The sequence below is a fragment of the Seriola dumerili genome, unplaced genomic scaffold, assembly GCF_002260705.1.
Source record: "Seriola dumerili isolate Sdu_G_001 unplaced genomic scaffold, Sdu_1.0 BDQW01000068.1, whole genome shotgun sequence".
NCBI classification, from domain to species: domain Eukaryota; kingdom Metazoa; phylum Chordata; class Actinopteri; order Carangiformes; family Carangidae; genus Seriola; species Seriola dumerili.
In genome coordinates, this window is record NW_019174323.1 from 11,631,938 (window position 1) to 11,647,254 (window position 15,317).

At 48.5% G+C, this 15,317-nt stretch overlaps 1 protein-coding gene across 1 annotated transcript; it reads right to left on the reverse strand.

Annotated features, from left to right (window-relative positions):
* Positions 1-823: 823 nt before the first annotated feature.
* LOC111220009 (proline-rich protein 12-like) lies at positions 824-15,317 on the reverse strand. Its single transcript, XM_022742935.1, has 15 exons — positions 15,105-15,317; positions 13,096-13,253; positions 12,521-12,682; positions 7,508-12,261; positions 6,792-7,019; positions 5,983-6,682; positions 5,214-5,740; positions 4,892-5,008; positions 4,522-4,655; positions 3,510-4,000; positions 3,230-3,349; positions 2,551-2,648; positions 1,897-2,028; positions 1,245-1,340; positions 824-988 (listed from the first exon to the last, which is right to left on the reverse strand). Exons 1-15 carry the CDS (start codon positions 15,185-15,187, stop codon positions 854-856), a joined length of 7,935 nt encoding a protein of 2,644 aa, XP_022598656.1. The 5' UTR covers positions 15,188-15,317; the 3' UTR covers positions 824-853.

Here is a 15,317-nt window from a genome sequence, read left to right on the forward strand (position 1 = left end):
CAACGTCTGTTCTTTTGTATAGAGGGGAAGACGACTTGGATATGTGGGTTACGATTGTATACTGAACCTGTGGAAAATAAAAAGGTATTTAAAATGTTAGGGCAGCAACTCAGCGCTTGTGAGAGTTTAAGTTAAAAACCTCCTCATATAAATAATAAAAATGTGTTTATATATTATCACACAGCTGACTGGTGCTGCCCTTCACATAGCACAGGATGAGAGGGAGAGCGTTTAATAACACATTTCATGTTTCTATCCGTGGACGAGTCCATGTTCACGCTGCTCACGGCACACTCTACACGCAGTTTAAAAAGCATTCTCACCCTCTTCCACTCTTTTCAAAAGCCAACAGCTGATGTTAGTCTTTTCAAAAAATAATTTATGTAAAAACTAAGCGGTAATAGTTTCTCTTTGAACTATTGTCTTTATGACACACAGTTAACAAGATGTCAGTGGCTTCTCCGTTGACTTGGCGGTACGGCTCCTCCTCTTTGTCCTTCCACCTCGCGCCTCTCCCTTTTCACCAATGGTCAATTCCCTCTTGACCCACCAGTGACCCCTGATCCGGTGGGGTCCCCCTTCTCGCAAAGTAAGACATTTCTTAAGTCATTGATCAACAACAAGAAAAAGAACAGAGGCCAGTGTCTGAGGTCACATGAACAGACCCCCTTATGTTCGTCAAGGGCCTTTAAAATTCATCCTCAGATATTAGAGATTTGAAGAGGGTCAGGGGGGGGCTGTACAGTAGGATCCATCTCTTTCCGTTTTTGTATTTTCTTCTTAGTTTTTTTTTTTTTTTTTTTTTTTAAATCCTCTTGCTTTAATTAATTCTCTCTCTCTTTCTGCAGTTGGCTCAGGCTTTGGTGCTGAGCGTGAGCAGCTCGATGAAGGAGCTGAAGAGGGTGTCCAGCCAGCTCTGGTTGGCCATGCACTGCTGCACTACTTCCTCTTGGCCTGGGTCCTCGGCTGCCTGCTCAATGGTGTTGGTCTGGAAAAGTGGCACGAAAACACAGACAACTGTGATGCTCAAATCAGGGTCTTAAGCCAAAAAAAGAAAGTGGTGGTCTATTTAATGAGACTTGTGCACCACACAGAATATTTGAGGGAAATGCACTGAAACAGTTTTCAAAATTTTCAAGCATGTTTGTCACGACAACTCAAACTCAAAATTGATGAGATCTTGTCAATAAAACTTATCCAATCTGACTGAAGGGTAAACTGATAATAGCAACATGCTTGCTTACCTCTTTCTTGCACTGTAAGAAGGTGTGGTATTTATAGTGATGCAGGGAGTGGTAGAGACTGTAGATCCGATATGAGTCGGCCGACAGTTTAAGGTCCTAAAAGAAAAGAAATGATTAAGAATTGTCAAACTCTACAAGCATCAATAAACAAATCAGTCCCAAAGCTAAAGTCTATATTAACCTTACAGTTCTGTGTAAGAAGGGGTGAAAGTGGAGCAGGTTTAGAAACTTGCAGCAGGTGTTAGAGAGGAAGCTCAAACTGATTTATTCTCTCCATCACCAGCGATCCCTCCGTCACTCACCCTGCACTGTGGAGCTTTTAACGGTAACGGTTAATTTTGTTGAGGCAGTGGTTTCAGTGTCTATATATTCTGCTCCTCCTGCTGCAGCTTGTACTCATTTTTTTTGGTGATCCACAAGTGCTTCATTTATCTCACCCAGAAACCAGAGAGAGAATCACCTGGTCATGGGCTAAAAATGTCCTGATGGGCCTCAGAGAGTCCCGTTAATGTAATTCAGAGTATTTGAGAACTCAACTGAACAAATGTGAAGAGGGTATGATGCAAGAAGAACTCCATTACAATTTCTTTAAAACAGAGTTAATGAAATACAAAAGTCCCCCAATGACCCCCTCACTCCCACACAGGCATACCTGTGGTTTAGGCAGGGTCTTCTTGACTCTGTTGAGGGTCTTGCGGTTGTAAGCGTCCCCGCTTAGCCGCACCCTCACCACTCCTGTGTCCAGGGGGTCGACAATGATCTGGGGGTAAGCATGCAGGACCTCCTGTTGAGGAAGAGGCAGAATAAGAGTGAAGAAGGGAGACAGACGAGACTTTGAGTCTGAGTGAGTGATTATTTTTATTACCAATAAAGTTGTTCATTTTTTCTAATAATTATCATGTAATGTTTAAAATGTTAGAGCCCAAGGTGATGTCAATTTACCACCACAAGCCAGCTAATCCTCACACCTTGGAAGCAGGAAACAGCAAGAGTTTCATTGATAGTTATCAATTAATTTTGCGCTTATTGAATCAATTTATCCACCGACTGTTTTCAGCACTAGACTCCCCTACATCGATGACACAGCTCTGTGAGTCTAGTATTGTTCTTATAGTGAATCACTGGGCCATTTAACAGGAGTCTAGATTTATTTCCTGCACCACAGAATGAAAAAAGCAGCGGCGATTGAAATGAAGGAAACACAGCAATGTGAAATAAAAATTGGAAAAAGGAAAAAAAGAAAATCAGAGATGTTATTTCAGCCACGGACAGAGAGAGAGGGACTAGTACATTCAGGACAGATTACCTGGTGCTGAGAGCTCATGCCGACTCTCCTCAACAACCTCCTCTTCTGTTCGCTGAGGATGCTGTCAATCTTCCTCATCGGTGGGAGGTACAGCTCATCTGGTGGCCAATCAATGTCAAGGGAGTTTCATTAGCAATCATCCATGCAGCTGTCAATCATTTTAATACCAAGGGCACAGATTCAAAGCAGCTCTTCTTGGCTGCAGATTTTTCTGCATTCCCGGGGCTTCCCTTCAACCCGTCACACCTTGTTTATTTGGATTTCCATTCAAGGATTCATCTAAATATGCATACTACACAATTCTATAAAAAAAAAAAAAAAAAAATTTCCCTGCTGTCGTAAGGGCCGGTTGTCCAGCTGGATGGCTTGACCTGAAACCTGGCAGCTGCTACTTCTCAGTGGTCGTGATGTTTATTTAACCTGCCCAAACTGCACTGACACTTGAAGCCACCTTTGAAAACACCATCACAACAGCACTTTTAATGCAGACGTTCAAGCTGCAGACAACATGCTACCAGACAGACAGGTCTGGTTGGGTTAGAGATATGTTCTCACACAATACAAGCTGCATCTGAGCTTCACAATCTATTTCTGTTCTTTACACGTCAGTCAATTTTTCAATAAAAGCTTAAAGTGTAGCTACGCCGAGGAGGCAGTGTGTGCGGTGTGCAGTTCTCACCGTCTGTGTCCTCCAGAGCTTGGATCATGTCGGGGTCCAGGGCCGTGCTGACCAGCATCTCCACATAGCTCCTGAACATCTCCCTCATGGCACGGTTGTTCACTCCACCTTTCACTGGCACTGAGTGGGTAAGAACCAGAGCTTTAAACGATCCAGAACCACGGGACATGACATAAATAACGACTGCTTTGTTATTATGGCTTCAAATGTGACAGGAAACTCCTTTACATTGACTTCTAATGACAGAATGCAAGCACAAAGAATCAAAATAGCATCTCACTTTCATTCTCACTAGCTGCCTCATCCGATGAGTCTGAGTCTGATGATGAAGGTACTTCCTTCAGCCACTTCTTCCTCTTCTTGGGAGGCGGCTCTGCCTTCACTTTGGCCGGCTTGGACTTGGGTGGGCGCTCAGCCTTTTCCTTCTCTTTCCTCTCCACCACTTTCTTCTCCTCCTTTGCTCTCCCTCGTTCTGCTGCTGCAGCGCGTTTCTCCAATTTCTCCTGCTGTGGCTGTACTCGCTTCTCCTTCTCCCTCTCCTTTTCCTTCTCCTTCTCGTGCTCCCTCTCTTTCTCCCTCTCCCTGGCTTTGGGCACCGCAGCTGGAGCCTCCTTCTTCTCCCGTTGTTCTTTTGCTGTCGTTGTGGTTGCTGTTCTTGTTTTCTCCCTCTGTTCGCGCTGGAGCGGCGGAGCTACTCTCTCCTCTTTCTCCACTGCTCTCGGAGTCGGCTGGGTAGTGGGAGGGGATGCCATTCTGGGGAGGGACTGGCGTCTGTGGCACATAAATATATTGTTTTAGAGATGGACATGATTTTACAGAACAGAATCGTTCTCTCTATTTATAGTCAAATTTTGATATAATAATTCAAGGTACAAGACATTAGAAAGGACACAGAAGGAAACTCCTTTCAGTCATGTGTACTGGCAAATGTAGTTCATGCCCACAGCTGAGGGCTGGAACCTACATCAACTTTCCTTCAGGCTCAGCTCAATTACTACAAGTCAGCATAACTTCTAGGGTCACATCTGTCCACCTATTTTTTTTTTTTTACTTCATCTTACCTTCACTTGTAACAAGTCTCAAAATTCAAGGATCAATATCTTATTTCTGTAGCTATGGTTCAGCCTTTGCCCAACATATTTTTGGGGGCTTTTTGGACTAAAACCTGACCTCCGGGTCGGGAGCTCAACTTGGGCCCCTTGTATTCCCTTATCAGAGCAAAGTGATTTTATCCCAAACTAAATCTAGCAAGGCTCAACTCAATCTGAATAAGATTTTCCAAATACCAGTACCTGAGAGCAGGTGTGGCTCTGCGCCAAGGTCTCCGAGAGCAGACTCTGACATAGTCCTTCTTATTGACATTCTCCAAAAACTTGACATAGATTCGCTGGTATCTCCTCTTGGCATCTCCAAAGTAGCCAAGATACTGAGAGAGAAAGAAATTAAAACATGTTTTAATATAAAATACAATAAACTTCAAATGGCCTCATTTTGACTGGTGATGATGTGACACAATAGACCCATGATGTACATCTGAGCATATACTACACTGCAGTATCTGTATCATATGCTATGATGTAGCACGGCCTGTGAGAAGGGTACAAAATCATCATGGAAGTTTGCAGGTGTGTTTAGATTACTGAAGGCTTGAGGTGAACTCACGTTGCTCGTGGCGCAGAACTGTCTCTGCCCATCTTTGATCTCCGGGCTGAACTTCTGCAGCAGGGCTTTCTGCACCCTCCAGATGGGTGGAGGCTCACGACCCGTCTGCAGGGCCAGCTGTGGCATAACACATGACACACAGGTAAGTGCAAAATGTCTCTGTAACAGCAACTGAAAGATTCAAATCTATTTCTTCAGTTTGTTGCCTCTCAACCAGAGAACAATAACTCTCTTTAACTGTCAATAACACACACACACACACACACACACACACACACACAAAAGAAGCAAAATGCATTCCCACATATTCTCACACAAATACCTTGAGAGTTCGAATGTCCTCCACTCGCACCACAAACTCGTCCCTTTCTCTGAAGATGCCCTCCCCTCCGCTCTCGCTCTCGTCCTCCTCACTCTCTCCAACGATGGCAGCATCCTCTTGCTTCTGGGCGAGGTGCAGGGAGGTGATTTTAGGAGCCGGGGGCTCTTCGGGAGAGGCGGGCGACTCCGGAGATGGCATGGGAGACTCCTTCTGAGTTGAAGGCGGGGGAGGAGGCGAAGTCGGAGGAGGAGTGGCAGGCTGAGGGAGAGTAGCGGGTGGGGGCAGAGGTGGCGGAGATGGAGATGGAGATGGAGATGGAGATGGAGATGGAGATGGAGATGGAGATGTGGGAGCAACAGGGCTCGGAGGCTGGGAATTCTCTTGTTGTTCTTCTGGTGGAGGCAGGGGTGAGGGGAGTGAGAGGGGAGGGAGGGGAGAGTGAGAAGGAGAGGAGGATGTGGCGGGAGATGGAGGGATGGAGGGAGGTTCAGGAGTTGTTGGCGCCGCAGGGATCTCGGGGAGGGGCGCTGGAAAGAAAGAAGGGTAAGGTCAGTTTTACAGATCAATTCATCACAATGTCCCAACAGCCACAAGAATTGAATTATTAATTCTAACAAATACACGATGGGACATTTTATTAGACTAAAAATAGCTTCGTCTGCAGGGGGAAATATTAATTTTCCTAAGCTGAGCTGCAGAAAAATCACAGTGCAAAAAAAAAAAAAAAAAAAAAAGGACATGAGATGAATAAAAAGCTAACCAGCCTCACCATCAAGTTTAGGGGCACCCAGGGTTTCCAGCTGTGGTTCTCTCTCCTCTGTCATATCGCTCTCTTCGTCCCCTCCCGTGCTTCTTTCCTCCTCATTCTCTTCCTCCTTGTTCTCATCCATGTCTCCTTCTTCTGGCTGGAGGATATCAGGTTCGTTGGACTGGGGCTGGGTGTGGGGAGTATGCATGGCAGGCTGTGGACTGAGCGTGGGGGGTTGCAGTGTGGGAGTAAGAGGGGCCTGGGTAGGTTGAGGCTGAGGCTGAGGCTGGGGGGGTGGAGGAGGTAGCGGGGCTTGGATATTAGAGGTTAGCTGAGGAGTGTCGTACAGAGCAGAAATGGCTGAGGAGATGCTCTTTTGGAGGTCCTGGTTCTTTCCGACTGAATCCTCCTCATCAGAGGAGAACGAAGGCAACGTCTCCAAGTTCCTCTTTAGCTCATCTTCCAAGCGTTTGGGGCTGGGACAGTTGCCCAGAGCCAGACCCCCATTCCCTTCACCATCCCCGAATGGAGGAGGTGGTGGTGGAGGAGGAGGTGCAGGAGACAGTGGCCGCAGACCCCCCGATTTACAGGGTGAGGTTTCACCATTATCAGGTTCCATTCCTGGTGAGATGTCCAAGCCTGGAGGTCTCTTCCCTGTCTTGAGGAAGTCCAAGAATGAGGCAACGAAGCCGGCCTTGGACTCAGAGTCCTTCTCATCCCCCTAGAAGAAAAACAAGAGACTGTCACTTAGCTCACTCGCCGCAGCTATCAAGCAATTAGATCCATTCAATTTCATCTTTACGCAACTTAAAGTGTGGGGACATAATTACCCTTTCCTCCAGCCCCTCGTCATCCACTCCTTCACCCATCATCTGGCTTTTCTGCTTGTTCTTGTCCTGACTTCTGGTGCTTTCGGTGCTGCAGGGGGGTCCAGGACTTAAACCAAGTGAGGGAGCTGAGCCCACTGAGCCGTCCGACAAAGCAGGGTCCGTGCCAGACAAAGAGTCTGTCCTCAGCAAGGCGTCGGAGGAGGACAGGGTACCAATTGGTAATTTAATCTAGAAAATCGAATAAAGAAAAGGGGAAGATTTAAAGCAACTTTGCCTGAACATAATGATGTATGGCGCAAGAACCGGGAAGGAAGCCAGGATGGAAAATGTGTTTAATAATTTTGGCATTTACATAACAAGACAATTTAAACAGGGTGACTGAGACTAACCTTAAACCTGACAAGTCTTAAATTAAAAAGAGAGTGAGTGAGGAAGTAGAATGAAAGTCCTCAGCAGGCACATGGCCATAGCAGCTATGCACAGGTAACACAAAACAACAAAATCTACAGGTATTGGTTACCCTGCCTTCCACCACACAAGCAGATTCTTATTAAGTTAAAAACAGGGCTCATAAGTGAACCACATCTTTTACCCACATCCCCACATTCAGTTTCAAAAACTAGTGTTTGTCATTTAAGCACAGATGTGATGCTAATAAATGTAAAAACAAATTATTTAAAAATCCCCAAGCCTTTTCTAGGCAGAATGCCACTGACCTTCAGAGGTGGAATAGGCTCATGTTGCTGCTGTTGGGGCTGGTGATGGAGCTGCTGCTGCTGCTGATGTAGGTGATGGTGGTGCATCTGATCCTGCTCCTTCCCGCTCATTTCCATGTACATATCCTCCCTCCTTCCTCCTCTACCTCGGCTTCCACGACCCCTACCTCTACCTCGTCCCTCCACATTGAATCCTCCTCCTACTGTTGTTCCACCCATCTCCCCCATCATCCCTCTCGGAGTGTACGGCTCAGGCATTGGGCGGATGCGAGGCCTGCCTCTTGGCCTAGGGGGGCCCTCTCTCTTGGGTCTAGTGGGCTTTCTGCCCCTCTTCTTGGGTCCATCCTGAGGCAGAAGAGAGTGTGAACCCATAGAGGAGTAGCCGGAGGAGTGGTAGAAGTCGATGTCACCCATCAAAGGGCTGAGAGACCCGCTGCCTCCTCCTTTTCTGCAGCTGGACACCAAGTCTGGCAATAGGTCCGGGAGCCTCCGGCTGTTCAACCGGATATCAGCTGGCTGGTCCGCTTTATCCTCATCATCTTCAAACTCATACTCTTGAGCGTAACTTTTCTTAGGCAGTGTGTTGGGGTCCCGGCGCTCCTTTAACAGGTGGAAAGAGCTGGACTTGAGGAGTTTCTTGGGACGAGATGAACAGAAAATGGGAGACTGGAGGCCTCCAGAGCCGGCCCCTGCGTTAGCTCCTCCAGGCCCAGAGGACATTTTAGCTCCAGCGTTGTTGGGACCAGCAGTATTGGAACCCATACCCATAGCTGGTGCCTGGGACTGTATCAATCCCAGCTGTTCGGTGTTGACAGTGGATGGGAGCTCATGAGTTTTAAGGGAGTCTAGATCCAGAGTCATGGTGTTGTTGCTGGGTTCTTCCAGACCATGGCAGTATGGTTCATAACCCTGATCTCCACCATGGTGACCCATTATGTCATAGCTAGCTCCGGCACTTCCCCCTGCTCCACCTCCGCTCTGTCCCGCTTTCATGGAATCCATTCCCTCCTGCCCAGTGTGGCTTTCATTCATCTCCCCCTGCCCTGGACCTGCACCTCCAGCGCAGCTCGACTTGTAGTCCTCTGCACAAAACATGTCTTCCATACCTGGAAAAAAAGAGCGGTCCTCATCCTGAAGGAGGGAATCCGGGAAGCAGATAGAAGTTAGCGGTACAAAGCGATTACTTTGTTGATTCTGGTCTGCTTTCTCCACTGGGCTGACTGTGTCAAACTGGTGCTGCTCTGAGCGCTGCTGGTCCAGCTGGCTCTGCTGAGGGGTGAGCTGGGACGACAGTGGTTGCTGCGGGTCGGGCTGAGGCTGGGAGTGGGCTGAGGCAGAAGGCGGGGGTATGTGGTGAGGGAGTGGGGGCTGGTTGTGAGGGTGGTGAGAGTGGGTTTGTTGGTGTTGAGAGCTGGGGTGCTGCTGTTGTTGCTGCTGCTGCGGGTGGTGCTGGGAGAGATGGTGCATGTGAGACGGGGTGGATAAGCTGATGTCGGGCTCAGAGAGGAAAGAGTGGAGTTCGGAGGCCGAGTGTTGCTGTGAGTGGTGGGTTTGCTGCGGCTGATGGTGGGATGGGTGCTGCTCTTGCTGCTGCTGCTGTCTGTGGCGCTCGCTGCTACCTCCGCTCCTTCCCCCGCTGCCCGCTCCACCGCGTCGGTCTTCTGCAACAGCTACGTCTGTGCTGGAGGTCTGAGAAAGGGAGCGCTCCAGCATGTCCAGGGAAGACACCACTGAGCTTTGTTTGACCTGGCTCTGCTCGTGCTGATGTGGAGGGGGCCCGTGGTTGTAGTGAGCCGCTGCCACCTCCAAAGCCTGGGACTGGAGCTGAAGCTGGAGCTGGGTGGTTTGTGACTGAGACTGCGCCTGGTGTTTACTTGAGCCAAGTCTCCCACCAGCACTTTCCATTACAGCTTGCTGTTGGCTAATAGAGTGCTGCTGTTGTTGGGCATGAGAGTCCATTTTATGGTGCTGTTGATGTTGCGAGTGAGAATCAATTTTGTGGTGCTGCTGATGCTGATGGGAGTCCATCTTCTGATGCTGTTGATGCTGAGGGTGGGAGTCCATTTTTGGGTGTTGTTGATGCGGTTGGTGGGAGTCCATTTTGTGGTGCTGTTGGTGTTGCCGATGAGAGTCCATTTTGTGGTGCTGCTGATGAGGCTCCAGTTTGTTGCGGGTGGTGTGGGACAGCACCGACTGGAGCAGGTGTGGCGGCTGACGGGACTGATCGGTGGGGGAGTCCATGAGGGAGGCAGCAGCTTGAGACTGGGAATGCTGCTGCTGGACTTCGGGGGTTTTCCGAGGATAAGGGATTTCAGCGCGCTCCTGTGGCTTCTTCTGGAGCTCCATTTGGCTGTGGGACGGTATCTGTGAGTGAGAGGACACGTGCTGACTATGTGAGGAGTGTTGGGGGGCAAGGGAGTGTTGACTGTATGGGTCACCCCGCCCGTAGTGGACTACCGAGCCGAGGTTGTCATGGTGATGGAGATGGGAGTGCACTTGTTCAGCGCTGCCTCTCCCTCCGCTGCTTCTGCTGCTTCCAACAGACCGCTCGTTCCTTTGCTGCTGTTGTTGCTGTGGATGGTGGTGCTGTTGATGTTGTTGCTGTTGTTTCTTCAGTGACATCTCCAGCTGGTTGTCCAGCCCTGAGATGGACCCTCCGGACCCTGCGTTTCCTACCCCGGCAGTGGATGTGGCACTGTGGGTACGTATGACACTCTGGGGATGGTACCTCTCCTCAGAGGTCTTACCCATGTCATAGCTCAGCCCTTTGCCTGAATCAGTAGTTGGGGGCACTGATTGAGGCTGAGGCTGTGTTTGCTGGGATGCCTGTTGGGGTGGTTGTTGAGGATGGTGATGAGCAGCCTGGGGAGCAGGACTTGCTTGGGCTTGCAGCAAGTGCTGAATCAAGAACTCATCGTCGTCATCCACTTCCTCTTGGGTTCTCTGAGAGCCTACGCCTAGCATGGAAGTGTCCGCCTTTGTTTTGGAGGAGGTGGAATGATAGGACTGGGGTTGGGAGCTGGGCCCTCTGGTGTCAGGGTAGCCCTGTGGGGAGGCTAGGAAGGTGGGGGAGAGAACGGAGGAAATGTATTTATTAGAGCCTGCACCTCCCGGAGATTGTGTGGGGCAGGTGGGCACTGGGGAGTGCAACCCTGGACGGATGATGCCTGAGTTGCCTGATGGAGAGGGGCTAGAATCTGGAATATGATACGACCCTCCACCACTACCTCCTCCACCTCTCTCATTTGTCATACTATTTCCTGCTCCTCCCCCTGAGCCAGAGTTCCCACTTCCCGTGCCGCTGCTGCTTCCTCCTCCAGATGCTCCACTACCTGATGAACCACTTGATCTTAAAAGAGCAGGGGAGTGACCTGGGGCTCCGTAGCCTAGTGACGGGCTTCCAGCTCCACCCAGAGAAGATGGAAGTGATCCATAAGCAGAGTCAGCTCCATATATATCTGTGGAGTATGATTGGCTTCGCCCTCCTAAACTCCCATAGCCTTTCCCAGCAGTACCTGAGCTCAGGTCTTGGGCTTGTGGTGAACTGAAGCCTCCGTAGGACTGAGCCAGGTGGGAAGTAGGCGGCTGATTAGGGGAATATGACTGTGTCTGTTGTTGGGGTGGGGTCTGGCCAGTAAGAGCAGAGGTGGGGGTCTTCACTGGTGGCACAGGAGAACCATAGCCTGAGAGGCAAGATTTGGGGAGAGACTGGGGACCTGAGGTGGAGGTGGCAGGGGGCTGCTGCTGCTGCTGCTGAGGAGCCGGGGGAGGAGGAGCTGGCTGAGGGGGTGGCTGTTGCCTGGAAGGGGCTGCACTGGAGCTGGAGGTGGGGATGGAGTTTGAAGGATGAGCACCAGAAGTGGCAGAAGAAGAGGAGGAGGAAGAGGAGGTAGAGGAAGCAGAAGGGGGTGTGTGAGGAGTTCTTGAGGATGAAGCTGAACTGGCAGAGGAATAGCCACTGCTTGAGCTGCTTTTGGTGCCTTTCCCAGCTGAGGATGAAGACGAGGAGGAAGACGATGAGGAATAGGGAGGCTGGATGATTGGCCGATACTGCTCAGTGCGAGAGGTGGGCTTGTGGTCAGATGAAGGGCTCTGGTCACCCAGTGGGCTGCAAGAAAGGCCAGCATGTCTGTGGTGGGTGGCTATCTGCTGGTACCCCGCCCCTCCACAGCTGAGGTAGTGCTGAAGGGAGTGGGCAGCAGAGGACGAGAGCTGGGACTGAGCTGGCGTGGGCCGCTGATAGTGCTTGATAACGCTGTCCTGCCGGGGAACAGCCCGTTCCTGAGCCGAATTGGACTGAGACTGGGACTGAGGCTGGGGCTGGGCTGAGGAAAAGACTGATGCATTATACAGCTGGGAGGACTGGTCCTGGAGCTGTGATGACAGCAGGTTGAACTGGTGGGACTGCAGGTGCCTGGCAGACGACGCCTGGGCTGATGTGGCTCCTGTGGGATCCTGGCTGCCCCTGTAGGCAGCTGCAGCAGCACCCTGCGAGGACAGGAGTCTATCAAAACCCAGGCTAGACTGGGAAGGAGCCTTGATGTGTAGTAGGGGGTCATGTGGGGAGAGCAAGCCATTGGATGTGGGGCTAAACGTAGGCGTGTCCTGGAGGGAGAGGGAGGCGGCAGGGAAAGAACGGCTGGAGAAGGATGCTGGATGTTGATAGGCTGAGAGAGCTGAAGAGGAGGGGAAGGAGCCAGAGCCAGGAAGGGCTCCAGAGATGAATAGTTCAGGAGGAGCAGGCGTGTGCATCGCTGTTAGGAAAAGGAAGACATATTGCAAAATTACTCAGTATCCATGTGGCTAGCATTTCAATTAAGAAATAATAAAGTATTCAGGAGTAAGACCATCGACCAGTATAGTAAAAATCTCCAATCTTATATGAAAATGCTCACATAGCAACACTGTCAGAATAATAATGCAGCCAAACATTGGGAGGTTCTTTAAATGTCATGTTGACTGTGGGGCCTGTTTGAATGTCAACACAAGAGGGAAGATCTAACACAGCCCCACCTGTCTGCCAGGATGGTGTGCGGAACTGGGAAAGAAGGGAGGAGGCAGAGGGCGGAGGCTGGGGACCCCGGGACTCCAGGGCTGAGATCAGATTCATGACGGAGGCATCGGGGGCAGAGGGGCTGGCATGGTGCAGGCCAGTGTCAAAGAGCCCTGACAGACCTTTGGGAAAGAAAGACAGAACCATGAAAATGCAAATATGAACAGCTTTTAGTACAGATCTGGGTGGAATCTAAAACAGGACAGAACTTTTTTGCCGAGATTTAATCTTGTCTAAAAAATGTATTTGGTGAGTCTGAATCAAGATGTTATTAGTACCTAGTTTTAACTTTAAGTACATCAACCTCTGTTGCTGAAAACAACCCTTAAGACATTGGCAAAACTGAATGAAAATGAATGTTTGATTTTTTTTTTCTAAAAATCAGGCTCTGACATCTAGGGCTACAACTCAATTGAGGCATAATGTGCACATTTTTCAATGACAATAATCCACCAGGGCCCGCATGGAGAGACACAATAATTCATTGCTGGGGCCCCTTATGGTGGTTACATGGAAGGTATGACATTTATCTCACCCAAACTCCGTCCAGCTGCTCCCCAAGCCCCGCCTTGGCCAGAGCTCCCAGGGTGGTGATTGGTGGCATAGCCCTGCAGAGGGTGTGGGGTGGCGTAGGCTTGTCGGTGAAGGAGCTCAGACTCAGGGTGGGATGATCTGGAACTCCCATATACAAGACTAGGGAAGAAGGGGAGTTGGGGATTGTGAAGTGTCATTAATTTCAGAGTACATTTACATAAAGCTAATCTATTCCCAAAATGTGACCCTTGAGAAAAGACTCACTTTAAAAAAAATTTTTTTTTTTTTTTAAGTCTGACATGCAAGTAAATTGTTCTTTAATTAAAAATCCACACACCAGATGTTCACTTGTTCATTTGATTGGTCTCAACATGCAACTTCTTAACAGTAACCTAAATGTGAAAACCAAAATCCCTGATGAGCCATATTTACAAGGAAAATCTTTCTGATAAATACCCATTAAAATATCTGTGACAGGATAACAAACTTGGTTATTATACCAAAGTGTATTACAGTAGATGCAAATCTGTCAAATCACCAATATAAGTGTCATGCAAAAATAATGGGATAGTTAATTTGTAATTATAATGGAGGTCTCAAGACCCAATCATTATATAATTTGAAAATTTACAGGTTAAATAAGCTTCTTGCTTCAACGCTAAACTTTAGCCAGTTGCAGAACTGTGCTTTACAAAAGACAGATGAAATGCGTTGATGCCTGGCAAGGTAACATGCTAGCATTTGTGCTGTTGGTAGCACCGCCTAGCAGCAATGCACAGCAGCTATGGGAGAAATGCAGAGACTAGGCCCAAACTGCAAGGCCAGTGTTTTACGTGTAAATAAAGCATGGGTGAGTAATGAGCACATTTAGACCAATTGAAAAATACAGTGTGCTCAATTTATAAGACAGACAAACGACCCCATTTGTCAGCAACCTCTGATTATGTTGATATGGCTAACAGCTGGAAGGTGCAAGTCGACGCAAATGCATGCTAAGTTGCATGCAAACACCAGCAAGTAGCCAGGTTTGTTTAGCCAAATATCACTTCCCACAGTGGCACGGTGGCTTTCAAATATGACCAGGCAAATAACTCTGGGTCAAAATATCACATATGTGCAGCTCAATAAGAGGCAGTGATGCTTGCGTGCACAGGCCTCAAATGACTTCCATGCAACATAACGCTAGCTTGCAGGCTAACATAAAGCTAAAAGCTATCTTGCACAGTCCAGACAATTTTCATCATCATCTTAAGAATTCATCCTCACTTTACTACTAAACATATATATATATATATATATGTTATGTTATTTTATTTTATACAAACAGTAAATTGTAAGTTTGATGCAGTGTGAATATGGCACAATTTCATTATGCAAATTTACATAAACCATAGAAAACCCACCACCAATTATCTAGATCACGATTGGGCATTATAAATCTCAGTTCTGAGAGTATGGCATCACCCCCACTTTAAGATATTTATTTCCTGTTTTCTTTACAATCTAACGTTGTTTGATGAAATGCATCTTCCCGGTTAATATGTATCAGTTCTTCTTGTTGATGTCTGTCAGGGGGGCTGCTGAGAGGGGGTTTGCTGCGTCTGCACTCCTCGCAGTTCCTATCAATCCAGTGAATTTATCTATCAGGGTCTGTGTCCAGGCCTGCACACAGGGAACAATAATTCCTATGGATGCTCCAGACATACCTCCCCCCACCTCCCCCCACCTCCACCCCGCCAGGTCTACCTAAAACCCACGTCTGTCAATCACCCTCAATTCATATTCCCAACCTTTCCTTTCTCCACCCCGCCCACCCCCACGACACGCTCACTGCTCCATTCCTGTTTATAATATTATTACTATGCAACTGTTTGGATGACAATGCACTACACATTATGGCAAGGCATGGCACTATTTATGAAGCCAGTGGCGATAATTTGTTTACATGGGTCACATCGTGCCCTGCAAAGTACCAGTGATGCATGCACATTGTCTGAATCCAATGCATACCTTGCTTTTGCCGATCTCTCGTAACTCCATCCTGCTCCTGCGCCCAAATCACCAAATCCTGTTCCCGGGTAATTTCTATCCATTTATGTGTTGTACAATGTGTGCGATGAGGACGAAAGCAACGACAACGTCGCAGAGCAGATTACGGAAAAAAATCCAGTCTTTCCCTTTCTCGGTTTCAGGCTATTTTTCCCGGTTTCATAAGCAAGTCCT

Excerpts from the sequence above, each read along its gene's own strand:
- LOC111220009 (XM_022742935.1), bottom strand. The coding sequence starts at position 15,187 with ATGGATAGAAATTACCCGGGAACAGGATTTGGTGATTTGGGCGCAGGA. Across the intron at positions 4,001-4,521 it reads AGAGCCACACCTGCTCTCAG|ACGCCAGTCCCTCCCCAGAA; the intron begins GTACTGGTATTT and ends TATGTGCCACAG. Across the intron at positions 2,649-3,229 it reads AGCTCTGGAGGACACAGACG|ATGAGCTGTACCTCCCACCG; the intron begins GTGAGAACTGCA and ends ATTGGCCACCAG.